The sequence below is a fragment of the Hemitrygon akajei genome, chromosome 2, assembly GCF_048418815.1.
Source record: "Hemitrygon akajei chromosome 2, sHemAka1.3, whole genome shotgun sequence".
Lineage (NCBI taxonomy): Eukaryota > Metazoa > Chordata > Chondrichthyes > Myliobatiformes > Dasyatidae > Hemitrygon > Hemitrygon akajei.
Window position 1 is genome coordinate 111,133,831 of NC_133125.1, and position 27,791 is coordinate 111,161,621.

General features: G+C 39.6%; 1 protein-coding gene across 4 annotated transcripts in view; it reads right to left on the reverse strand.

Annotated features, from left to right (window-relative positions):
* LOC140715301 (glypican-5-like) overlaps positions 1-27,791 on the reverse strand; it is an 864,157-nt gene that overhangs the window by 131,934 nt on the left and 704,432 nt on the right. Inside the window, exon 8 of one of the 4 annotated variants that reach the window (XM_073027329.1) lies at positions 22,470-23,148. The exons of the other annotated variants lie outside the window; for them this stretch is intronic. Within the exon in view, the coding sequence (XP_072883430.1) occupies positions 23,138-23,148 (11 nt within the window). The 3' untranslated portion in view covers positions 22,470-23,137. Of the gene's footprint in view, positions 1-22,469; positions 23,149-27,791 lie in introns of those variants that run through there. 4 annotated transcript variants of the gene reach the window in all.

A 27,791-nucleotide genomic window follows, 5' to 3' on the forward strand; every position in this document is an offset into this window, starting at 1 on the left:
CAATGGAAACAGCCTATTCACGTCAACTCTATCTATCCCTCTCAACATTTTAAATACCTCGATCAAATCCCCCCTCAACCTTCTACGCTCCAATGAATAGAGACCTAACTTGTTCAACCTTTCTCTGTAACTTAAGTGCTGAAACCCAGGTAACATCCTAGTAAATTGTCTCTGCACTCTCTCTAATTTATTGATATCTTTCCTATAATTCGGTGACCAGAACTGTACACAATATTCCAAATTTGGCCTTACCAATGCCTTGTACAATTTTAACATTACATCCCAACTTCTGTACTCAATGCTCTGATTTATAAAGGCCAGCGTTCCAAAAGCCTTCTTCACCACCCTATCTACATGAGACTCCACCTTTAGGGAACTATGCACTGTTATTCCTAGATCTCTCTGTTCCACTGCATTCCTCAATGCCCTACCATTTACCCTGTATGTTCTATTTGGATTATTCCTGCCAAAATGTAGAACCTCACACTTCTCAGCATTAAACTCCATCTGCCAACGTTCAGCCCATTCTTCTAACCGGCATAAATCTCCCTGCAAGCTTTGAAAACCCACCTCATTATCCACAACACCTCCTACCTTAGTATCATCAGCATACTTACTATTCCAATTTACCATCCCATCATCCAGATCATTTATGTATATTACAAACAACATTGGGCCCAAAACAGATCCCTGAGGCACCCCACTAGTCACCGGCCTCCATCCCGATAAACAATTATCCACTACTACTCTCTGGCATCTCCCATCTAGCCACTGTTGAATCCATTTTATTACTCCAGCATTAATACCTAACGACTGAACCTTCTTAACTAACCTTCCATGTGGAACTTTGTCAAAGGCCTTGCTGAAGTCCATATAGACTACATCCACTGCCTTACCCTCGTCAACATTCCTCGTAACTACTTTAAAAAATTCAATAAGGTTTGTCAAACATGACCTTCCACGCACAAATCCATGCTGGCTACTCCTAATCAGATCCTGTCTATCCAGATAATTATAAATACTATCTCTAAGAATACTTTCCATTAATTTACCCGCCACTGATGTCAAACTGACAGGTCTATAATTGCCAGGCTTACTTCTAGAACCCTTTTTAAACAATGGAACCGCATGAGCAATACGCCAATCCTCCGGCACAATCCCCGTTTCTAATGACATCTGAAAGATCTCCGTCAGAGCTCCTGCTATCTCTACACAAACTTCCCTCAAGGTCCTGGGGAATATCCGGTCAGGACCCGGAGATTTATCCACTTTTAAATTTCTTAAAAGCGCCAGTACTTCCACCTCTTTAATTGTCATAGGTTCCATAACTTCCTTACTTGTTTCCCACACCTTACACCATTCAATATCCTTCTCCTTACTGAATACCGAAGAGAAGAAATCGTTCAAAATCTCTCCCATCTCCCTCGGCTCCACACATAGCTGACCACCCTGATTCTCCAAGGGACCAATTTTATCCCTCACTATCCTCTTGCTTTTAATATAACTGTAGAAGCCTTTCGGATTTACTTCCACCTTATTTGCCAAACCAAACTCGTAATTTCTTTTAGCTTTTCTAATCTCTTTCTTAAGTTTCCTTTTACATTCTTTATATTCCTCGAGCAATTCCTTTACTCTATGCTGCCTATATCTATTGTAGACATCCCTCTTATTTCGAACCAAGTTTCTAATATCCCTTGAAAACCATGGCGCTTTCAAACCTTTAACCTTTCCTTTCAACCGAACAGGAACATAAAGATTCTGTACCCTCATAATTTCACCCTTAAATGACCTCCATTTCTCTATTACATCCTTCCCGCACTTCAGCCCTCACTCCATCCTCCCGTCACCACAACAGGGACCGTGTCCCCCTTGTCCTCACTTATCACCCCACCAGCCTCCGGATCCAGCATATTATCCTCCGCAACTTCTGCCACCTTCAACAGGACCCCACCACCAAGGACATCTTTCCCTCTCTGCTTTTCGCAGGGATCGTTCCCTCCACGACTCCCTGGTCCACACGTCCCTCCCCACAGATCTCCCACCTGGTATTTATCCCTGCAAGCGTAAGTGCTACACCTGTCCCTACACCTCCTTCCTTACCACCATTCAGGGCCCCAAACAGTCCTTCCAGGTGAGGCAACACTTCACTTGTGAGTCTGTTGGGGTAATCTATTGCATCCAGTGCTCCCGGTGCGGCCTCCTCTACATGAACGAGACCCGACGCAGATTGGGGGACCGCTTCGTCGAGCACCTACGCTCCATCCGCCGCAACAGACAGGATCTCCCGGTTGCCACTCACTTCAACTCTCCCTCTCATTCCCATTCGGATATGTCCATACATGGCCTCTTCTACTGCCTTGATGAGGCCAAACTTCGGTTGGAGGAACAACATCTCATATACCGTCTGGGTAGTCTCCAGCCCCTTGGTATGAACATCGAATTCTCCACCTTCCAGTAATTCCCTCCCTCTCCCTTCCCCATCCCACCTCTACTCTGCCTCCTCTTCTAGGTGCCAATCACCTCTCATGACTCTGCCTTCTACTACTACCCATAGTGCTTTCCCCTTACATTCCTTCTTCACCTCTCCTGCCTAGCCCCTCCCTGCTTCCCCTCCCCTACCCCATGATCTTTCCTCTGATTGGTTTTCCACCCTCCCCTTACCTTCTTTATAGGGCCCCTGCTCCCTCCTTCTTTAGTCCTGACAAAGGGTTTCGACCCGAAACGTTGACTGCTTCTTTCAACGGATGCTGCTCGACCTGCTGAGTTCATCCAGCTTTTATGTACATCTTCTTTATCCCATTATCTCACATTCTCGTTATTTATTGCTATTTATTTATATTTGCACTTGCAGTTTGCTGTCTTCTGCACTCTACTTGATCTTTCATTGGTCCTGTTACAGTTACTATTCTATAGTTTTGCTGAGTATGCCTGCAGGAAAACGAATCTCAGGGCTGCATGTGGTGACATATACGTACTCTAAAATAAAATTTACTTTGAACTTTGAATGAGAGCACAAGTGTCAGCAATTTGCTTGTATCTCTTTGAAATTTGTGCAATGAACTTGCTGTTCATGATAAAGCCTCAATGACACCAGGGAAGACAAACACAAATTGTGTGGCCACCATATATAACACCTCCATTCAATCAGCAGGGATAACCCAATTTCTAGTTGCCAGTCACTTTAATTCTCCATCCTATTCCTACTCTCACCTTCTGTATGGCACCAAGTTCTGTTCCAGCTAAGGTCAACATGAGCTCAAGGAACAGAATCTGATCTTTCAACTAGTCCATTGGGACTCAGCATGGAATTCACCAATTTCAGATAAATAACAAATTGAGTTTGTATCGGAACTGGCCAGATCATCAACATGTAGCATTCAGTTTTCCTTTCTCCACTCATCTGTTGGTCTTTATGGATGTTTGCAGCATCTTATTTATTTCATATTTCTAACCAATTCGATGTTTTACAGTTCCATACTGTTTTCCCTCCCAGTTCTTCCTTGATTTCTAGCCACCTTTATCTCCTTGCAGAGAATAACTCTGGTTAATCTGGCTTAATCCCTCTCATCTGGTTTAACCACCATTTGTGATTAGTTTTTCCTTGGTTTACCCCTAACACTGATGTTACCTTTATCTCCTTCACCCCTTCTCCATTTCTTCAACCTGATTTCAAACTCCGTTTAGCTTTGATAAGTATCATCAGCCTATTTCTCTCTCCATAAATGCCATCAATAAGAAGTAAATACCTATAAATCCAATAGATAAAAAAGGAGAAACATTTTTAAACAGAGGACAGATTGTTCCCACCACTGAAATAATTGAGTCAAATAGATGGAAGATAAAATGAATAGTGTAAGGCTCCAACTGCATTTTTCAGCATTCTTTGTTCTTATTTCATATTTACAGTGTTTTGCTGAACTGCCAGAAGTTGGATTTACCCTTATTAGAAGGTAAATTGGGTTTATGAAAAAAAGAAATTGGGACATGCTGCCTTTAAGAGAGTGCTATGGCGCAGTTATTCCTTTTCGCTGTGATAGAACATTACCTGTGCAATTACAGTCGGCAACTGTTTGCTAAGTTTGTAATTGTTGCATCATTTGCACACTGCTCATTGGAGAGCAGATTTATGTTGTTTAGGTTTGCTTGTCATGGCAACCACGCAGGCTGCTATGGAGATAAAGGAAAACTGAAGGATGGTTGAAGGGAGGGGCAAGGGGGAGCTGCTTGACACTGTGGGTAGTTCTGATGACAATTACATGTAACAGTGGATTACAGGAGACTCTTTGCTTCTGAAAGCAATACCCTAGTGGAGACTATTTAAATCAATCTGATTCTGATTGTTCTGCATGATATAGTTCTTATTTTTTTATGAGTGGAAAACAAAAGAAAAACCAACTTGTGGTTTTTGGCCCAATTTCTGTCAGTAAGTGTTTAAGGAGCAGGGCGCATAATGATGCCATCGAAGTATGCTGAAATACTTTATTGTCACCAAACAGTTGATACTAGAGCGTAAATCATCACAGCCATATTTGATGCCGCACTTCGCGCTCCATATGATGGGGAAGTGACAATGTGTGGGGTAAGTTGCAAGACAAAATTCTTGAAGGACCCGGCATCAGCCAGAAATGCGCATAATCAGCTCTAAGGACAAGAAAATTGCTTCTTATGCTTAATTTATACATAGAAATGCTGAATTTGTTTTTTCTTTCCCAATCCAATTTCTAAAATTGGAAATTTTGGATATGTGCAGTTTATCAGAGAACAGAAATTTTGAAAGTTGAAATCTTTCCTATAGTTCTATTTGGAAATTTGACTGATAAGTGTGGTTAATTCATACGAAGTACTTGAGGAAGCCAGTAAGTCAGGAAGGATTTAAGAAGGGGAATAACCAGTCCATGTTTTGGACCGAGATCCTATCCTTCATCAGGACTGGAAAGGAAGGGGAAAGAAACCAGAACAGTAAGTGTGCGGGAGGGGGGGGGGGGGGGGGCGGTGGAGTACAAGCTGTCAGGTGATAGGTGAGTCACAAGCAAGAGAAAATCTGCAGTTGCTGGAAATCCCAGCAACACACACAGAATGCTAGAGAAACTCAGTAGGCCAGGCAGCAACCACGGAAATGAGTAAACAGTCGACGTTTTGGGTTGAGACCTTTCGTTATCATCGAGAAAAAAGATGAGAAGGTGGCAGGTGATAGGTGAAACTGGGAGAGGGAGAGGAGGTGAAGTAAAGAACTGGGAAGTCAAGTGGTGAAAGAGATAAAGGGCTGGAGACAGAGGAATCTGATAGGAGAGGACAGAAAGCCAAGGAACAAAGAGATAGGGGAGGAGCACCAGAGGGAGAGGATGGGCAGTTAAGGAGATAAGGTGAGAGAGGGGAATGGGAATGGGGAATGGTGAAGGAGGGAGGGGTGATAGGTGCGATCAGGTCAGAGGGAGGAGGAGATGAAATAAGAAAGTAGGAGCTAATAGGTAGAAGGGGTAAAGGGCTGAAGATGAAAGTATCTGACAGGAGAGGATAGTGAACTATGGATGAAAGAGGAGGAGGGGAACCAGACGGAGTTGATGGGCAGGTGAAGGAAAGAGAAGCAGTGAAAGGGTAACTGGAAAGGGAAACAGAAAAAGAGAGAACATACGAGAGAGCAATTACTGGATGTTAGAGAAATCGATGTTCATACCATCAGGTTGGAGGCTATCCAGGTGGAATGTGAGGTGATGTCTGAGTTCAGCCTCATCACGGCATTAGAGAAGGCCATGGACAGACATCTTGGTATGGGAATAGGAAGCCACATTGAAATGAAATGAAACCAGAAGATCCTGCCTGATGCAGTGAACAGAGCAAATATGCTCAACAAAGTGGTCCCCCAATCTTTATTGGGTTTCCTCAATATAGAGGATGATTCCACCTGGATCATCATGTACAACAGATGACCTCGACAGACTCATAGGTGATGCATTGCCTCATCTATAAAGACTGTTTGGGGCACTGAATGGTGGTGAGGGAGGAAGTGTAGGGGGTACCACTTGTCACACTTGCAGGGGTAAGTGTCTGGAAGGAGATCGGTGGGGAGGGATGAGTGGACAAGGGAGTCACGTAGAGAGTCATCCTTACAGGAAGCAGCTGGGGTAGTTGCAGGGAAAGCTATGTCTTTATGTGACTCCCTTGGTCTCTTCACCTTCCTGATGAGGCCGAACATAAACTAGATGAACAGAATGTCATATCTTGCCTGGGTAACCTACAGCACACAGGCACGATCAAATTCTCTGGATTCTGATATCCTGCTTCCCCTTTCTCTTTCCAATCTTCCCAGGCCATAAGGTATGACCTTATTTATCAAAAGCCTAACCCAGCTCCTGCCCCATCACCCAGTTTTTTAATCTGCACTCCTTTGTTGTCTCCATTTATCTCCTCCTAACCTCTGACACTATCTCCATCCTCCCATGCTTTACCTGCTGTGATTCAACATCTTTAACATTTTCTCACTTAGATCCACCTATCACCTGCCGGATTTTTCTCCACCCCTCCCACTGCTTTATAACACTGACTATCTCAGCTCTGCTCCTACAGACTGGACGAAGGGTCTTAACTCAAAACATTGACTGTTGATTTCCCACCACAAGTATTGCTGACCTGATGAGTTCTTCTAGTAACTCCATATTCCAGTTTCTGCAGTTTCCCATATATCCAAACTTCATCTTCCTCTGCACTAAATAAATCTCCAGTCAGTGGGGAGGTTCTTTTTGGTTCCACACACTTTAGTTTTAGCTACTTTATGCTATATTCAGTGAATCACTACTCTGATATCTGGAGCAGCCACCTTTACCTCTTATCTGGAATTTGTGGGATTTTTGATAAAAAGCTGTAGCTGTGGACTGCTTCCACAATTTGCTATCCAATAGCCTTGCCACTCAGTACAAAATCAAAGCAGATGGAACTGTTCCTCAAAAGGAAAGTGGGCAGAGGATTCTTATTCATAAGGACATAAAACATGGGAGCAAGATTAGGCCATCTGGTCCATTGAGTCCGCTCCGCCATTCAATCATGGCTGATCCTTTTTTCTTCTCCTCTTCACCCCAGAACCTGGCCTTCTCCCCGTAACCATTCATGCCATGTCCAATCAATCTCTGCCTTAAATACACCCAACAACCTGGCCTCCACAACTGCATGTGGCAACAAATTCCACAAATTCACCACCCTTTAGCTAAAGAAATTTCTCCACATCTGTTTTCAAAGGGCACCCCTCTATCCTGAGGCTGTGCCCTCTTGTCCTAGACTCTCCCAGCATGAGAAACATCCTTTCCACATCTACTCTCTCTAGGCCTTTCAACATTTGAAAGGTTTCAATGAGATCCCACCTCATCCTTTAGAATTCCAGTGAGTACAGACATCCTTGTATGATAACCCTTTCATTGCTGGAATCATCCTTGTCAACCTCCTCTGGACCCTCTCCAATACCAACACATCTTTTCTAAGATGACGGGCCCAAAACTGTTCACAATGCTCAAGGTGAGGCCTCACCAGTGCCTTATAAAGCCTCAGCATCACATCTTTGCTCATGTACTCTAGACCTCTTGAAATAAATGCTAACATGGCATTTGCCTTCCTTACCACTGACTCAACCCGCAAGTGCTTCCATCCCTATATCCATATCTCTGGCTGTCATTTCTAAAACCATCTAGAAAAGTGCTGCACAAGAGATTCTAACTTAGAATGAAGGCACAGGGAATTGGGAATCATAGATAAATTAGATTGAAAATTGAGAGAAAGAATGCATGGGGTCATTTTAGTTTGCAGACAGGTCCTATAGGAACCAGAATTGGGTTTACATCTATTAACCAGTCACGATGCAGGTTTTCAACTCAAAATGCTGGCAATTTCTTTCCCCGCACAGATGTTGTTTGATCCACTGAGTTCTTCCAACAGATATTTTTGTTGCTCTGGATTCCAGCATTTGCAGTCTTATGCATCTGCTTCTGTGCATGGTTCTCCTCAAAGCAATTAATGCTTTTCCTGGACTTATTTGAACTCATCATCAATATGTGTGATGGCTATCTATGCATTACGAACAGAAATGGAAGATATAATATGCAACATATGACTTTTGCTTTAATCTTTCGGAAGAAACTGAAACCATCTCCTGGCAAGTCAGCAAGGCGATGGAAGGAATTAAATGATTTCCAGCAGAGCTTAGCTGTGCAGCTGACTGCACTGTCTACCTGAGCTTTTAGTGCACTGCATACTTCACGCATTATAACTGCAATACACAGTGCTTATGGTAGCAATACACAGTAGAAATATGCACTTGGCACCATACATGAAATGGGACTTGTTCAACACTGATAATTGTAGCAATTGGGAGATCCTGGGTCATAGAATCATACAGAGACAGACCATCAAGCTCCACCTATACAAACCACATTTACCAGCACTTGGTTCACAACATTCTATGTCTTGGCATTTCAAGAACTCATTTAGATAACTTTGTAAAAAGTTTTCAGAATACCCGCCTCCAACCACTCAAAGTGTTCACATTTTACTGGCTGGAAAACATCTTTGTCGCATCCCTTCCAAACCACTTTGCTCTCTAAAGACTTTCACTATCGTTATTTTATATACTGACTCAAAGACTAATCTGCTCCAAGAAAAACAACCCCAACCTATTCAATCTATCTCATAAATGAATGCTCTATCCCAGGCAATATCTCAAGTCATAAGAGTCATAGAACACTACAGCACAGAAAAAGGCCCTTCTTGTCCCTCTCCAGTGCAATCACATCTTCCAATAATGTAGCAACCAGAATTATATACAGTTATGGTTGAACTAACGTTTCACAAAGTTGTAGCATGATTTCCCTGTCTGGCCACCAGAGGCAAGTGTCCCAGATATCTTCTTCATCTCCTTTTCTCTGCTGCTTCCTTTGACTTGTACACCAGAGTCCCTTTGTTTACCTAATCCTTAGGGCCTGCCATTCAGTGTGAACATCCCATCCTCATTAGTTGTCTCAAAGGATACAAACATAAAGATTCAATTTAATTTGCAATTGCTTTGCTCATTTGATGAAACTGATAAATACCATCCTGTAGCCTATAATTATCGTCTTCACTATCAGCAACACCACCAACATTTAAGTAATTTGCAAACTTATGAATCATCTGTCATATATCCATATCCAGAACAACAGTAAAGTTATGAGCTATATTCCTTCAGATGCAGTGCAAGTCATGGGCTTCCAATCACACAAATAAAACAAATTATTGGCCTTGACCTCCTATTCCAACCCAATTTTGGATCTAATTCGCTAATTTATCTCCTACATTGTAATGTAGGAGATAAATTAACATCATATCAACTACACATAACCTCATCAATAGTTTTACCTCAATCAAATTAGTTAGACAGGATTATCCTGTCCATGGAAAAATGGGGGTTAATCAAAGATAGTCAACATAGTTTTGTTTAAGTGAGAATGACTATTTTGATTAATCCCTGATAGATTAATTCTGTCTTTCAGAATTTTTTCCATTGCTCCCTACCACTGACAGGTCTCCCTTCTGCCCTTCCTGAATATTGGTGCCATACTTGCTGCCTCTAGTCATGTGACATCTCAACTGTGGCTAGTGCAAAATTATAAATCTTGCTGAAGGCTTCAACAAGCTCTCCCTTTGTTTCCCAAAGGAGCTCTTGCTGACCACAAATACTCTGGAATTGGTTGGTGAGGGCCTGCATATTGCTTTGTGCAATTTTATCACACAAGAAAAATCTCCCACAGACTGCTGAGAATATCCTTGAATAACAGCAAAGAAATGCTCCAGCTTCGTTGTCTAAGTTGTCAAGCTTTTGGAATGCTACTGAATTTCAAAGATAATAAGGTCAATAGAATTTGAATACTCAGCTGGAAATTCTAAATTCCCAAGGTTCAATGAATAAAATTGATTCTTTTGTTACATTCTTTAAGTCATTTTTATATTACCGTAGATTCCGGATTTTAAGCCGCTACTTTTTTCCCACATTTTGAACTGCTTTGAACTTTGCGGCCTTTAATACGGAGCGGCTAATGCATGATTTTTTTCATGCCGCCTCGTAAACATTTTGCCTCGTAACAGTAGACCAATAAAATTGATGAGTAGTTCACAGAGGTCCAATGAAATTGTACGATAAATCAAGCGCACTTTCACAATTAAATTATTGTAAATCAGTCATTTGTACTCACCCTCATCAACATGGAAAACACTCGAAGAAAAGCATTGTGCTGCCTTTATGGCAGTTATTTAGTTTATAATATTTTCGCTTAGTAATTCATTTTCTAGTTAAAGTTAGAAGAGTTTTAACTATATTTGTTTTCTGTACTACATCGCGGGATGCTATGACGTCACACCCGGTTTCGCCACGTCTTGTGGGATACCAGTTTGCGATAAACGGAAAGGAGGGGGGGAGCGGCGGAGCCAAAACGCTGCTTTTAAGTTAAAGGCGATCAATAACTTTTCCTGGTAGGCTGCAGTATATATATTTTTTACCAGTCGTTAGGAGATATTGGAATGTTGTTCAGTAAAGAAGTATACGCAACGTATATTTAAAAGTAGCCGCGTTACGGGCACGGTTCGAAAAAAAGCATTTGCAATATGTATTTGTTTTTGTTACCATATGGATTTAATTAAAAGTTAAAAAATCCTCACGTGTAATATCTTTCTGTGTAAATAGCTCATATTACAACGTGGGACACCTGCGGCCGAAAATCCGGTGCGGCCTTTACAAGTAAAAAATTGATTTTATTTCTAAAATTAGAGCCAGCGGCTTTTAATCAGGTGCGCTCTGTAGTCCGGAATCTACGGTAGTTATGGTACACCAAGTATAAATATGCATAACTGTATTTTGTTTAATTCTTTAAATTCTTTCAGTATGCTTCTTTGTTCTTAGATTAATATTGCTTTTTATATTTCAGTGTTTCCCAACCGTTTTTAGTCCAATGCCCCCCTAAAGCACCTTCATACTTGCCACAACCCTTCTTAGGAACCATATACATTCCAGTGTGAAAACATGTCAACTATATACCATCATGAGAAAAATGATTCTGCTTTAGACTTTTCTTTTTCTTTAAACCTAGCTTACACAGTACCTGTGCACTGTGCTGCAGCTTCAATATCAATGTGATCCTTGAGCCTGATGGTTTTTAGCAAGAGTTGAAATATCTGGTTCAAGTTATGACAGCAAAAGCCTTAAGTACCCACATGTAACAAGTCCAAGTGATTTCTGTTTTTTGTGAGTATGTGGTTCACTGCACTGAATCCATTTTCAACAAGGTAGGTGGATGGCTCTTCTCCAAACTGTGTATGACAGTGTGATCCCATACCACAAAAAATGAAATTTCTAAAAAGCATTTTTGCTTCTTCATCATTCTGAATTTAGATAATTTCTTCTTGTAAGCTCTCTTCCTGATCTTCAGCTTGCAAAGAGAGGGTTAATTGCCCAGTGCAGAATTTCCAGAACATTCAAATCCTTGAATTGATTCTGAAAATCTTTCTTCAGTGACTGCAGGTATAAGCAGTACTCTTGCAAATCACTGTCTGTGAAAGACAGTGCCATACTTCTACATGCAGGAAATCTGTGGGAACATTCTTCTCCCAATGTTTTGATTATATATTTTCAATTTTCTGATAACAGTGGAGGCTGCATTTTTGCCTGGATTAAACTGAAATTCTCACCCAGCAGCTTCATATTTAGAGTGTTAATTTTGTCATAAAGATCGTCTAGGTACGCCACATCTCCACATAGAAGTTCAGTTATGTTTCCCAAACTCTTATCAACTTTGAACAAAAATTCAATCACTCTGTCAAAAAGATCAAAGAACTGTTTTAAGCAGCAGCCTTTTGACAGCCAATGCACTTCAGTGTGAACAAACAAGCATTCAAACACTTCAGCATTATCTTGGCATAACTGGTGAAACATTCTATTTAATGGATGAGCTTTAATTTTGCTGTTAACAGATATCATCAGAGTCATGGTTGAAAAAAGTCACTGGCTGAGGTTTTTGGCTATGAGATGTTGATGATGAATTACACTATGTATTGCAAACAGACTTGGAATATCTTTTTTTCCTAGATGCCACTAAACCAGCATGGCGACCTGTCATATAGTGCTCCATCTGTTGCACAAAAAATCATGTTCCTAATCAGAATGCCTTTATCCTCAATATACATTTTGAGCTTGTCGTAGATTGATTCTCCTTTGATATTTGTTTTTAACATTTTATAAAAGAGAATCTCCTCATAAACTTTTCCATTTTTGATAAAGCTTACATATGCCATTAGCAATGCCTCATTGCCTTGCACAGTTGACTCATCTAGTTGTATCTCAAATTCCGTTTTTTGTAGCTCTATGCATAGTTGATACTCAATGTCTTCACTCATTTCATCAAAATGATGAACTACTGAGTTATTACTCAGAGGAATTGATTTTAAAATACTGGTATCCATTTTGATAACAGCAGTGAGCACTTTGGTTACAGCAGGCATTATTAATCTTTCAGCAATTGTATGAGATTTTCCACACTTTGCTATCATTTTGCAAATATTATAAGAAGCAAAGAGACCACTATCAAGGTCATTTTTAGCTTTCTTGACAAATGACTTGAGTGTGCAATGCTTCTTTTATCTTCTGGAACTCAGTAACACCATAAGTAGCCTTTTCAGGGTGTCTTTTAGGGAAGTGTTCCAGTAATCTTGATGGTTTCATGGCTTCATTAGACTGTACAATATTACAAATAAGACACATGGAGCGTCACTGATCTGACAGGAATGAAATAAAACTGTACTCCAGGTATGTAAGCAACACACACAAGATGCTGGAGGATCTCAGCAGGGCAGGCAGCATCAATGGAAAAAAGTATATTGACTGTACTTCATAGTTGCTGCCTGGCCTGCTGAGTTCCTCCAGCATTTTGTGTGTATCGCTTGGATTTCCAGCATCTGCAGATGTTCTCTTCTCCAGGTATGTAACATTGTTCAGATGCACTTTTTGTAGTTTGTTTATCAGCAGGATTAGAATTCAAGGTTTCACTGCCTTCAGACTCATGGAGATCGCACCATATATACTTATCCACCATTAACGGGGTTAAATTAAAATTAAAAAATAAACACAAACAGGGAATGCCTATTGGATGTTTATGATGGCAGTGAGTTGGCATAGATGGAATGAAGGTAGTGGCACGGAGAGGTGAAGATGAAGATGATCACAACAGCGAAAATTACGTTGACAAGGATTCAGATTGGAATCTGAATGTTAGTTGGGATAGAGCTGGTGTTCAGCAGCTACCTTTACACTATTTCATTTAGTCCAATTGAACAATCATGTGAGGTCTCAGTCTCATAATCCCCAAGGATGGTTCTTGAACATACATATAAAGCTGAGGTCACTTTGAACACCTCAAGAGGAATCCTTGGGGTCAGCAAGTTCACTGAGTGGCTCTATTTCACCAACGCTGTATCATTCTGCAACCTGTTTTCTGTAGATCTGAAGAGAAAGTTGAGAGGGTCTACGTGACTTACCAACTGTTAAATTGCATGAACTTGTTCTATGCCATGGGTCAAAGGGAACCGTTGGCCACTCTAGTTGCTAATTTATGCATCCTCAATAATGTCAGTTTGGTTGGTAAGGTTGAATGAGGTTGCCAAGTTTCAGATAGGTTGTGACAACAAGTCCTCACTGCCTGGAGAGCTGTGGCTCTTCCTGTGTTTCAGAACCTCATCCTATTCTTTTGGAAGTGCCTTCTCTACTAACGGTCAGCCAGGTCTCAAGCCTCAGATGAGGTTGCTGTTTACCTCTCCACAAGAATCTTGAACGAAACCCCGACCACTTCTATTTCCCCTAATGCTCCCTTAGGGCACATAACCACTCCCACTGGGAATCACTGTTATATTTGATCATACTTTACTTTATTGTCACCAAACAATTGATACTACAGCGTATAATCATCACAGCGATATCTGTTTTCTATGAAAGCATTTCATGTTTACTTGTATACGTGTGTTTTCTTTTCACTTTTCTGCATTCATTTTGTTCCCTGCTCTATATGGTAGATCTAACAAAGAAATAATGCCCCCAGAGTCAGATGTCAGTGTACCTAACCACATTCCTTAATGCTCAGTTCATCACCCATGTCAGAGTCATAGAAAAGTACAGTACCAAAATAGGCCCTTTGGTCCATCTAGTTCATGATGAACCATTTAAACTGCCTAGTCCCATCGACCTGCACCGGGACCAGAGCCCTCCAATTCCTACTATCCATGTACCTATCCAAACTTCTCTTAAATGTTGAAACCGAGCTCACTTGCACCACTTGGGCTGGCAAGCTCGTTCCACACTCTCACAACGCTCTGAGTGAAGAGGTTTCCCTTCAAGTTCCTCTTTTAACTTTTCACCTTTCACCCTTTAACTCATGACCGCTAGCTGCAGTTATTGCTGAGCTAAGGGGCCACATTGAGTACATTAAATCCCAAAGTAATTAAAGTAGTACATTAACTTTACTCCAGACGTGCCTCAGAAATGAGGGAAAAGTAAATAAAGGTAGGTGCCTGGTTAATATTATTTAATATTGTTATAGTTGTATTCTTAGTTTAGCTTTTAGTTTATAAAGAACCTTGGGTTGTAATGGTCATGGACAGCCCCAGCTGTCAAACATTCATTATGCCTGGGATTCTGTTCGTAGCACCTGAGGTTTAGTCTCCGCACATGGGATATTTATGGGATAGCCACAGCAGCGAGACCACATTCTGATTACATCCAGTAGGTTGCCAGAGGTAAATTGAGCTGGATACAAATTTTATTATCCATTTTAGAGAAGAAATCTGTCCCCTGATTTTAATTTTTTTTGTAATTTATTTTTTTATTGAAGTTCATCAAACAAACATTTCCATAAGATGTATTTCAGACATTGTACATATATATCATATAATCATATATATCACAAATCTCCACAAAGTATTTATCTGGGGTATACACTTATAGGAAAGAGTGGAAAGAAAAAACAAGCAAAAGGAAAGAACTATGTACAAGTAGGGAGTGATCTTTTTTTTTACAACAGATTCATTGATTTGTGAGAATAAAATCAGGCCTATGAGGCATTATGTAGTTAAACCATTTTTCCCAGTATGAATCAAATTGTTCCAGCTTATGATTAACAGATGCTGTTATCTTCTCCATTTTGTAAATGTCCATTGTAATTTCCATCCATGGATTTAAAGTTGGGCTCTCCTGTGATAACCATTTCCTAGTAAGAGTCTTTTTACCAGCCACCAACAGTATATTCATTAAAAATTTATCTCTTTTCAACCATTCTTGAGGTATATATCCAAAATATATGGTCTTACTCTCTAAGGGTATTTCACATTTAAAGATGTCTTGTAGGCCATTGTGTATCCCCCTCCAATAGTTTTTGATAACAGGGCAGTCCCAAAAAATATGATAATGATTTGCATTTTTATTTCCACAATTTCTCCAGCAAACAGGGAAGTTACCATCATAATGGGATTTCTGAGAGGGTGTAATAAAATATCTTATCAAGTTTTTCCGTCCAAACTCCCTCCATTTTTGTGAATTGGTACACTTCCATTGATATCTCCATATTGTTATCCATTCTTCCTCAGATATAATTATCCCTCCTTCCTTCTCCCATTTTGTTTTAATGTATATAGTCGAATGTGTTTTAAGATTTGACAACCCCTTATACATGCTTGAAATGATTCTACTACCATTATCTGAATTATATGCTTTTCTAAAGAGCTCTATCAAGCATGTATTTGCCCTGGTTACATTTTTAATTGTCTTATTAACATATTGTCGCATCCGTAAATACCGATAAAAATCTTGTTTTTCTAATAAGTGTTTCTCTTTAAGCATTTCAAAACTGAACAGTGTTCCTTCTTTCATTATGTTGCAAAGAACTGTTATTCCTTTAACTGTCCAGTCCTTAAATCTAGCATCCAATTTATTTGGGGTAAAATCAGAGTCATATGCACACCATTTAAGAATTGCAATATCTCCCTCTAGATTATATTCTTTTATAGTAGTTTTCCATATTTTAAGAGTCAATTTCACCCATGGGTTATCAATAGTATTTATGTACCTTTGCATGTTGTTATCAACCAAAATTGCTTGTATGGGGATGGGAAGTACCCGCTCCTCAATGTTTTTCCATTGAGCGTCATATGATGGGTTGCACCAACATATCACAGCTCTCAACTGTGCTGAAAAATAATAATCTCTAAGATAAGGCAAGCCCCATCCCCCCTTTTCCTTTGCTAACTGCAAAGTTTTGAGACGAACTCTAGGCCTTTTACCCTGCCAAATATAACTTGATAGCATTTTGTTCCATTCATTGAATTGATTTTGATTCATCTCTATTGGTAGGGTCTGAAAGAGATATAACAGTCTGGGCAGTATATTCATTTTAATAGACTCAATCCTTGAACTGAGACTGAAAAATGGAATCAGGCTCCATCTTGCCACATCTTCCTTAATTTTTTTATATAAAGGTTGATAATTACATTCTGATAATTTTGCCAAATCTTTTGGCATAATGATGCCCAAATATTTGAAAGACTCTGTGTGCCATGCCCAGGGGTATCGACTTTCAATTTCTCTTGGTGGGTGATAGTAATATGAAAGTAATTGGGTTTTATCTATGTTGATCTTGTATCCTGATAATTGACCATATTGTTCGAAGGATTACATCAATTTAGGTAAAGAGTATGTTGGTTGCCCTAGATAGATCAAAATGTCATCCGCATAACAAGCTAATTTATGCTCTGTCCCTTTAATAGTAATTCCCCTGATATCTTCATTTTGTCTGATGTATTGAGCTAATGGTTCCAGATATAACGCAAAGAGTAGTGGTGACCATGCATAACCCTGTCTCGTGCCCCTTTCTAGGATAAGACTATTTGATAAATATCCATTGATTTTAATCCTAGCAGTAGGATTGTCATATAGTGTCTGTATAGTTTTAATAATTGTGTCTTGGAAACCAAATCTATGTAAAACTCTGTAAAGAAAATTCCAAATAACCGAATCAAATGCTTTTTCAGCGTCCACGCTTATCACTATTGCTTTGATTTTTTTTTGTATATGATCCATAATATGAAGTGTCCTTCACATATTGTCTTGAGTCTGGCATTGTTGTATAAAACCTGTCTGATCATTATGTATCAGTATGGGTAGAAACTCCTCTAATCGTTTGGCCATGATGGAGGTAAATAACCTATAATCTACATTAAGAACGGATATTGGTCTAATCGATCCACATTCCACTTTATCCTTGCCTTCTTTCGGTATAGCTGAGATTATCGCTTCCTTCCAACTGGGTGGCATTTGTGCCTTTTTTAGAGCCCAGTTTAGTGTGGGGAGTAAAACAGGAATTAACTCATTTTTAAATTCTTTGTACCACTCTGCCGTATACCCATCTGATCCTGGTGACTTGCTTAATTTAAGCCTACTAATTGCAGCTTTTAATTCAACTTCAGTTATGTCAACAGTCATCCTTCTATTTTGTTCTTTGCTTAAAGTGGGTAACTCTAGAGAATTCAAGAAGGTGTCAATTTGGGTTATGCTTCCCCCTGGAACTTTGGAATATAACGTTTTGTAAAACACTTCAAAAGCTTCTTGAATTTCACTTAGCTTATTTTTTATCATTTTCGTTCTTGGATCCCTAATTCTATGAATTGTATTTTCTGCTATCTTTTTTTTTTCAGTTTCCACGCAAGTATTTTCATAGATTTCAATCCACTTTCATAATGTCTCTGTTTCAGAAACATTAAGTTTTTCCTGATTTCTTGCGTAGCCAAATCATTTATTTCATTCCTAATCCTTTAAATTTCCCCTAATGTATCCTGTGCCAAATTCAATTTGTGTTTTTTCTCTAGTTCCTTCAGCCTATTTTGTAATTCCTCTAATGTTTTATTCCTTATTTTTTCTTATATGAAGATATTGCTATAATTTTCCCTCTTAAGACCGCCTTCAGAGTATTCCATAAAATGGGAGGTGAAACCTCTCCATTATCATTAAATTCTAAGTAGAGACCAATTTCTTTTTTAATTTGTTCCTTAAAGTGCCAATCATTGAGTAGACTTGAATTTAGTTTCCAAATAGTATTCTTTGGTTTGTTATGATCCCAGCCCCCTCCTTTGTGAGATTCGCCAGAGCCCTAGTGAAGGGGGGGTCAATGACCCAAGAGAAGAGAGAGATACGTGCGGTGTCCCTCGTTTCACGGCGAGGCAAAGCTGGCGACTGTGGTCATTGTCTCGTGGAGACACCTTTGTGAATTGGGAACTGTACTACGTGTATACCCTCAGGGCAATGTGGGTGGAGAGATGGAGAGAGATTGCATCATCCCAACCTGATTGACATCTGAGACCCTGTGAGTTCAGATAAGAGGGGTTGTAAAGACGGCCCCCCCAGACGCACCAAAAGACACGCTAGAAATCCTGTGACAGTGTTTAATAGCGACAGCCGGTGGTGGGGTTCGTGTGCGTCTTTTCCTTGCCTGGGATTGGCGACCTCAACACGAAAGAACGGCTTAGCTACAGGGGAGGCCACAAGTGAGCGTCCATTCCCCAACGAGACTCTGACGAATCGAACTCCTAAAGGTTGGAAAAACCCGCCGGGTAACTGTTTCATTTAATCTCTATTTCTCTCTCTTTAACAAAGTGCACCAACGCGACACCACAAAAGACGGCAGCTGGTGGAACTGCAGTGACCGCAAGAGACTTTCAGATATACAACGGACAATATATACATTACCCCTAGACAACGATAGAGTTTATTTCTTATTGGTTATTACTATACCTGCGCTTTAGATTGAGTATTGACGACTTATAGTATCTGAATGTTTGTATTAACCTTACTTTTGTGCCCCTTTATAAATAAAAACGTTTAAAAATGGTACCATCAGACTTCAGCGGACCTCTCTATCTTTGCTGGTAAGTGATCCAGTTACGGGATACGTAACAGGTTGTAGGTCAAAATCAACAGATAAATATATAGGTGCATGGTCACTTACATCTATTGTCCCAATTCCACAGGTGTTTACTTTGTCTTTGTCTTTTCCAAATGTTATGAAATAGTCTATTCTTGTATATACAGAATGTGGAGCAGAATAATGAGTGTAATCCCTTCTGTCAGGGAAAAGGTCCCTCCTTATATCAATTAAACCAACATCCTCAAAAAGTGTATTAGCTTTCTTATGTAAAGATTTTGTTTCATAGGTTTTTCTATTGGAAGAGTCTAAGTTTGGTTGTAATTGTAAATTTAAGTCTCCCCCACATATCAGGAGACCTTCTGTTTCCATTACCATAATATCAGTAATTTTCTGAAAGAAATCAATATCACTTCCCGGGGGTGAGTATATATTCAATAGAATTGCCGTCTATATTCCCCCGTACCAGAATATATCTGCCTTCTTTATCTCCCATTTCGAATACTTTTTCAAAATTTAGCTTACTTGAGATAAGAATAGCAACTCCTCTCCTATGTCCTGATTTATATGAGGAGAAAAACAGATTATTGAAGCCCATTCTCTTTATATTTTTTTATGCTCATTATCACTTAAATGAGTTTCCTGTAAATATACTACATGGGCTTGTTCTTTTTTCATTTTGGATAAAATTCTCTTATGTTTGATTGGATTTAATAGCCCATTTACATTAAAAGAAATTAATTTTACCTTGTCCTTAGCCATCTGTATTTATCTGTCAATGCATCATTGAAATTAGAATAAAACTTAATCGATCTACTTCCTGAACAAATAAGAACCAAGAAACTCAAATAATAACAAAAATGGCAACAAACGTGTGATTCCAAGGCTGAGGTCTCTAGTAAATGACCCTGCGTTGAGCTAGAGGAAATGTCTAGCTGTGGGGAATAACCCCTCCTACTTGTGAGTTGAGGGCCTCCATTGCAGTATTCATAAAAGTCAGTGAACAAATCCATTACACAAAATAGATTTCCCTGTGTACTCCTCCTATACACACACACACACACACACACACACACACACACACACACACACATATATATATATATATATATATATATATATATATAAATATACATACATACACACACACATTACACTCATTCACATATATGCACCTATATACATATATGTTCTCATTTTGGCGGGTAAAAAGGAGTAAGTGATAAAGAATAACAACTAAGTAATATAAAATCCACATTATAAGTATTTCTCGAGATAGGTATATCACCGTGTACTTTTGCTTCTGTTTAGCTTTTCAACATTTTAAAAGTTAGCCAAACCTTATGGCTCTTCTGAAGGGGGTGAGGACTGTCTTTGGGAAACTCACGGTCTCTTCCTGATATGTTTCTCTTGGCTTCCTCCCATCTCCTGCCTACTCGTTTCTCGCACTATTTCCCAAGCCGAGCGGGACAATTCCTCAGCCAGGCTTTCTTTCGTTTTGGTCATGCTGACAGGCAACCCTCTGGCCTTCATGTCTGTAGTCGCCTCTTCCACTGTCTGGTACAACTGCGTCCCGTTGTCATAAAACACTCGAAGTTTAGCAAGGTATGGAGTTTGAAATTTAATCTTATTTTGCTTTAATACTCGCTTTACTTCGGAGTATTCCTTGCGTTTCTGGAGGAGCGCGGGGGAGGGGGGTAATCTTGGTCGAAATATATTAATTTATCCTCTAAAAACACTCTCTTCTTACCCCAGGCCCTTCGTAGAATCTCCGCCTTGGTGCTGTACTGAAGGAATTTAATTATTATTGAGTGTGGCTTTCTATGCTGGGTAGGTTTTGGAATGAATGCGCGGTGCACTCTTTCGACTTCCAGCTCCAAAGCCAGGGGAAGATCCAGCGCGTCCCGCAGTAACTTTCCGAAAAACTCCGTCATAGATGGGCTCTCCACTCCTTCGGGAATGTTGTAGATTCCGATATTTTTCCGCCATGATCTTCCCTCCAGATCAAGCAGTTTATCTTGGTGATGTATGATTTTTATTGTCTTGCTCAGTATCTGCTCCACGTTTTGAACGCGATCTTCCACCTTCTCAATGTGAGTCTTTGCCACCGCTATTTTTTGATTAATGCTGGCGAGCTCTGCCTTAATATCACGGAGCTGCTGCTTTCTATCTTTCTGGACCTCTATTATTTCTTTCAGGATTTCGAAAACATTTGCTGCTTCGACTGAACGAGGCCCGGCGGCCGCCTCGCTAGCAAGTGGTCAGGTCGGAGAGCCGCTCGCTGCACTCCTCTCGGACGCAGGGTCCGTAGTGTCACTTTTTTAATTTCCACTTCTTCTCCCCATTCTTGCCCCTCTTTTCAGTTGAAATATTTTTCGAAAAATATTATATTTGATGGGTTAATGGGGCTTAATACGCATTTTTCCAGAGGAGCTAGTGACTTAAGCTGCCATTCTCGACGATGACATCACCGGAAACCCCCCTGATTTTAATTTTAAGCGAGTGACTCCTTAGATAGAAACTATGCTCCTGAATTCAAGATTCTCTATAGGAGGACTGCTTCAACTCAGCATCTACTCTACCAACTCCCTTCAGTATCTTTTATGTTCCACTGTACCTTCATTCATCTAAATTCCAATAAGTGTAGGTCTAACATGCTCACTTGTTCCAAATCAGTAACTCATCATTCCCAGCTTTCAACCAAGTGAGCCTTTTCTAAGCTTAAATAAGGAGACCTTACTGTGTGCAGTATTCCTGTTATGCGTCCCTCCTTTGGTAATCCCTGCTCCTTCACAATTAAAGCCAATATTCAATTTGCCTCCCCAATTATCTAACATACTTGTATTTCACAATCAAGGACTTCCAGATGTGACATTATCCTGTTGTCACTCTCCACTTTAAAATACTCTCTGTATCTATTCACCCTGCCAAAATGTTCTCCACATTAAGCTCCATATTCTCCACCCACATTAACTATATGTCCTTCCTGCAACTTGTTTTAAAGCGTATCTTTGTATTGTCAGTAATTTTAGCTACCATAGAAGGAATCATTTTACCTTTGTCATAACATATTTTGTAAATAGTTGAGACACCAGCAACAACTCTTGAGGTACTCTTCCCATCACAGTATGATACCTTATCCTGAATACTGAGCTCTCTGTTGATCATCTTCCCATGCTAAATCCATAAACTTTTCTCTCCACAGATTCTCATTAATCTGTCGAACTTTTCTGTTTTCACCTTGGGCAAGCGGGCTAGCATCATTTCCTAACATTAGGAAACAAACATTTATGACTTTCAGGTATCTAACATTTTGGCAAAGCTCAAATGACTTAAAAATGACATTATGAGGTGGGATCTTAACAACAGCAACTCAGTCATAAAAGGAGATAGTCAATTTTAATTACATACTGAGTGATAAACATCATCCTCAACCCAGATAAACAAAAAAGCAACAATAATCAGTAGTAACCTGTTTAAATTAAGAAGTTGACAATATTGTTTAACCTGGTGATTGACTGGGTTGTGGCACAAACAATGAAAGATAAGCAGAGAGGCATTGGGTGGACTCTATTCTCTACTTTAGAAGACTTTGTCTTTGCGGATGACTTTGCATTACTATCACATACATACCAGCATGTGCAAGAGAAAACTCAGTGCCTGTGCACTTTGGTGGAAAGGTAGGACTCGGTTAGTCAGAGAAAGACTGAGACCATGACCCTCAATGTAGAATCTACTCCCATCAAGGAATATGGTTTCAATTTAGCCAGCACTGGCAGATTCACCTGCCTGAACAGCATGATTAGACTGGAGGGTGGGACCAAGGATGACATCCAGTGTAGAATCAGTAAAGCTAGAAATAACTTCGGATCAATAAGCATCATATGGGGATCCACACCAAGATGAAGCTGTACCAGAGCTGTGTTCTGTCCACATTCTTGTACAAGTCAAAGTGCTGGCACAGGACAGAGAATGATCTTGCCAAGCTGTTGTTATTCCATACCATTAGCCTCCAGAAGATCATCCGTATTTTCTGGCCAAGGAAGACCTCCAACCATGTCCTACTCCTTCAGTGTTTTCAAAAGGACATGGCCAAAATAAGCATGAGGAAACATTGGAAGGAAGATTGCTCACGTGATGAGAAGAGAGGCCAACTTTATCATCAAGACCGCACTTCATTGACTCCCTAAAGGACGGAGGAAATGCAGGAGAATAAAAACAATGTACTGTAGAGGCAGAAATAAGGACCTGAACCACACCTGGAGCACTACAGAGAAGATGGTCATGCTCAGACAGAGATGCAGGATCCTCATTGCTGCCCTAAATACCAGTCGGCATGATGGGCAGTAAGTAAGTACGTATGCTAAGATAACAATTTTATTTAAGTTACCATTTGTGAATCATATATAATTGGCATATTTTGAGATATGTTTTGCTATCTTGAGGTTTCATTCAAAGTGGAAATTATTTAAGGCAAAGTCATTTATAATTTGGCATATATGGAAAGATTTGAAAAATGAATATTTTAAAAAAATTCTTATAAAGTTAGCTGTTGATATGGTTAAGAGTGGAAAATTGGTTCTGTTGGATTTTGTTCAAAGGAACATAAATAAGCATCCATACCTCATCTGTCAGTTATTCACTTGGATGTAGTCCAATTCTAAACTACTGAAAGTGACCTTACAAATATATTGATTATGATTTCCAAGCTCTATTTAGAGAGAGTAATCAGTTCCTACTGAATAAAAACTTTACACCTGAAAACTTGTAATAGTGTCAATATACTCAGCCCCCGCAAAAAAATTCAAGCTTAAACTTTAGATTATCTGCAATTGGTGATAAGATCACCCTGGCAGCCCTGAAAATTCTGTAGGCCTCTGAAAGCCAGCAAACTTAATACATGCTTCACTGTAATGAACTTAGACTTTTTTGTCACTTATTTGACTTATAATATTTTAAAACATCTATGAACATCAGTGGCTTTTGGAAACACTTAAAATAAACATCAGCTTTGACCGATACAAAATCACTTTCAGTTATCTAAAATATGACATGGAGACTTTTTGCTAAGTTCCATGATGGACTTGGCTTTACACTTCATTGTGACAACATTTTGATTGTGTTTCATACAATCTTATAACTACAGATGTTGGCTACCTCTGTTCTGGTGCTTACAGTAATTACATATTTAAAACCATTGTGCTTAACTAAATTTATCAATGTTGAACAGTAATAATGCTTAAGAAATAATCTAATTCATTGGTTGAAGTTTTAATTTAGGTCAGCTGATGAAACTGAGATGGGTTGAAATTGTATGCAGGTGCCAGGGAAACAGGAATTCTGCTCAACGAAATGGCAGTGCAGGAAATTTATGACATGAGGTATGTATATCCTAAAAAGAAATGTCTAACCTGTCCCAAACGCTTCTCTTCTAATTTAATTCCCAGGAGACAATTCAACAATTCTAAATTTGCTCGATGCTTCATCTCAATGTCTTCTAAGTTTAGCCGAGAAGTTTCCTCGATTTTGAGAGACACAGCAGCCAAAAAGAGGCAAGAATTGTTTTGTGGAACGGTATTGCACTGCCGCTCAGGCAAAAGTGTCTGTTTTCCCTCTCAACCCACCAAACCCAACCTTTCTCCTGCCCACTAAAGAGCTTCCAAAGAATCCAATCTGTTCTCAGAAATTGCCCACTCTCTCCACCTCCAACACCTCAAATATCAAACCCCTACTGCAAGACATCAATCTCAAAACTCCCACTCTACCAGTAACTCAACTGCAGTCCCACCTACACAAAATGCTGGTAGAACACAGCAGGCCAGGCAGCATCGATAGGGAGAAGCGGAAACCCTTCGTTCCACCTGTCCAGTTTCAGTACATTGCTTGACTTAAAGAAAACCAAGCTTGCCACACAAGCTGGCTTCTGGGTTGTTTTTCTGATGGTAAAAGATGCACACTGGACTATTAAATTATAACAAAACTTTGTTCGATGCACTCACGAAATGCAGTTTTTTTCAGTATAGAAAAACACATTCAAGTTACATTTTCCATTAGACCCAAAATGTGACTGGAATGTAGTACACATGCAATCCCTTTTTATACAATTTATATATGATTACATTTTATTTTGCTGATTGCAAATGGACAGGAAGATGGATAAAGGGAAGAAAATTATTCCATACATGCTGATTGAAACTAGATCTCTAATATCAATGGCCCAGTGTCTGCCAGTGGATGTGTGAAACTTCAGTATATGTAGTCACATTCACCAGTCCTTAAGTTGGCAGTAGTTTAGGTCATAAGCACAAAGATGCTCTATTGATAGATTGCCAATGGAGTCCACTTGTGAGTTCCATTGGCCGAGATTCCACAGCATTTACTTTGGGGAAAACAACTTCTGGTTTCTAATTCCAGGTTGAAGCTGGTGTCATCTACTACCCATTGATTTCAAAGGGTGCTGCAGGACTGTAACAAAGAAGGTAAATATCCAATTTGAAAAAATACTTACCAGTTTTGTTTATAGTACATTTTGGCCCCATTAAGTAGCTGCCCCAAATAGCTCAACTTTCATGGAAATAGTTTGAAAGAGACAAATTACCATTTAACTGAGTAAAACATTATGTATTTAAATTAATACTACCAATATTACTACAATATGTTAAACTGTGTATCAGTTCCTAATAGTTATCAGCAGAGAAATTCATCCAGTGTACACTGTCATGTATTTTTGATTGACTGTAAATGATACCCATTATAGATAATGGCTTACCTACATTGCCTTCCAACATGAAGTACCGTAGATTCCGGATTTTAAGCCGCTACTTTTTTCCAACATTTTGAACAGCTTTGAACTTTGCGGCCTATAATCCGAAGCGGCTAATGCATGATTTTTTTTCATGCCGCCTCGTAAACATTTTGCCTCGTAACAGTAGACCAATAAAATTGATGAGTAGTTCACAGAGGTCCAATGAAATTGTACGATAAATCAAGCGCACTTTCACAATTAAATTATTGTAAATCAGTCATTTGTACTCACCCTCATCAACATGGAAAACACTCGAAGCATTGTGCTGCCTACTTAGTTTATAATATTTTCGCTTAGTAATTCATTTTCTAGTTAAAGTTAGAAGAGTTTTAACTATGGTATATTTGTTTTCTGTACTACATCGCGGGATGCTATGACGTCACACCCGGTTTCGCGGTGTCTTGTGGGAAAATGCCGGTTTGCGATAAACGGGAAGGAGGGGGGGAGCGCATTACGCGAGCGGCTTTGGATCCGAGCGAACGCTGCTTTTAAGTTAAAGGTGATCAATAACTTTTCCTGGTAGGCTGCAGTATATATATTTTTTACCAGTCGTTAGGAGATATTGGAATGTTGTTCAGTAAAGAAGTATACGCAACGTATATTTAAAAGTAGCCGCGTACGGGCACGGTTCGAAAAAAAGCATTTGCAATATGTATTTGTTTTTGTTACCATATGGATTTAATTAAAAGTTAAAAAAATCCTCACGTGTAATATCTTTCTGTGTAAATATCTCATATTACAACGTGGGACACCTGCGGCCGAAAATCTGGTGCAGCCTAAAATCCGGTGCGGCCTAAAATCCGATGCGGCCTTTACAATTAAAAAAATTGATTTTATTTCTAAAATTAGAGCCAGCGGCTTTTAATCAGGTGCGCTCTGTAGTCCGGAATCTACGGTAGTTCCATAAATCACTGTTTTTTAACTTGGCATTAGTTGGTCCAAATGAATAACATAACACAAGCATATGCAACTGTGTACGACATATGGTACTTAAAAACTGTTCACTCTAAGCATGATGTAATGACTTAGGGCCACACAAGTGCATGCTACTGATGTTAGTTAGAAGCTGTTGCACCCTCCAAATCTTCATTTTCATTGTAACATTCAAGGTGATTGTCAATACCTTCAAATTCTTCATAGTTCCTAACTTCTCGAAGTAGCAAAATTGTTTCATTTTCACTTCCAGCTGTTTCTGACATCTCCAAGCCCGAATACTTGACACCGCAGTGAGCAAAACAGTTCTGAGTTGTCTTACTGCTTATTTCTTGCTAATTATCGGTAACAAGAATCACTACATTTTGAACACAAACATGCGCAACAGATGTTATTTAAAAATTACTCTAAGCATGGTATAGTGCCTAATGGCCACACAAGTGCATGCGACTGATGATAAAAACTTTTAGGCTACAGTCTCCTCCCCCTACAGTGTCCAGAAAAAAATGAAGGGAATCGTGGCTGTTTATTTGATTGTTTTTTGTTCACTAAGAGTTGTCCTCAGTAAATTGTTGCCCTGATTAACTGATGGCCCAATTAATCAGAATCCACTATTTAATTACATGCTTTAAGCTATTTTGGTTAGTATTATTTAATAGAAATAATAGCTTTTAGGTTTAAGAAATGTTTCTAACAGCTTTACTGGGGAATGCTGTGAGGTGCCTTAGGCCATAGATGTCAGGACCAGACAACCTCAGGCATGGGCTGAATGTGTGACAATTGTGAATGCCCTTTGCTTTACAGTGATCACATTATCTCTCTATAAAGTGAAGTGTCTCTGTTATGAATATGGAGTGAGTTTGTTGGGTGATACAAGAGATTCTGCAGATGTTGGAAATCTTGAGGAACAATGTAAAACCCTGGAAGAACACAGGTCTGGGAGCGTCGTTTAAAAGGGGAAAGCTCTGCAGAAACTCGGCTATAACCAGCGCACCAATCGTGTGTTGGAGGGCAGGGAAGGTTCAGGCATAAAAGGGAGACACTGCCTAGTGGAGTAGTCATGGATGGAGTGGTCTGAGGCAGAGTGGTAG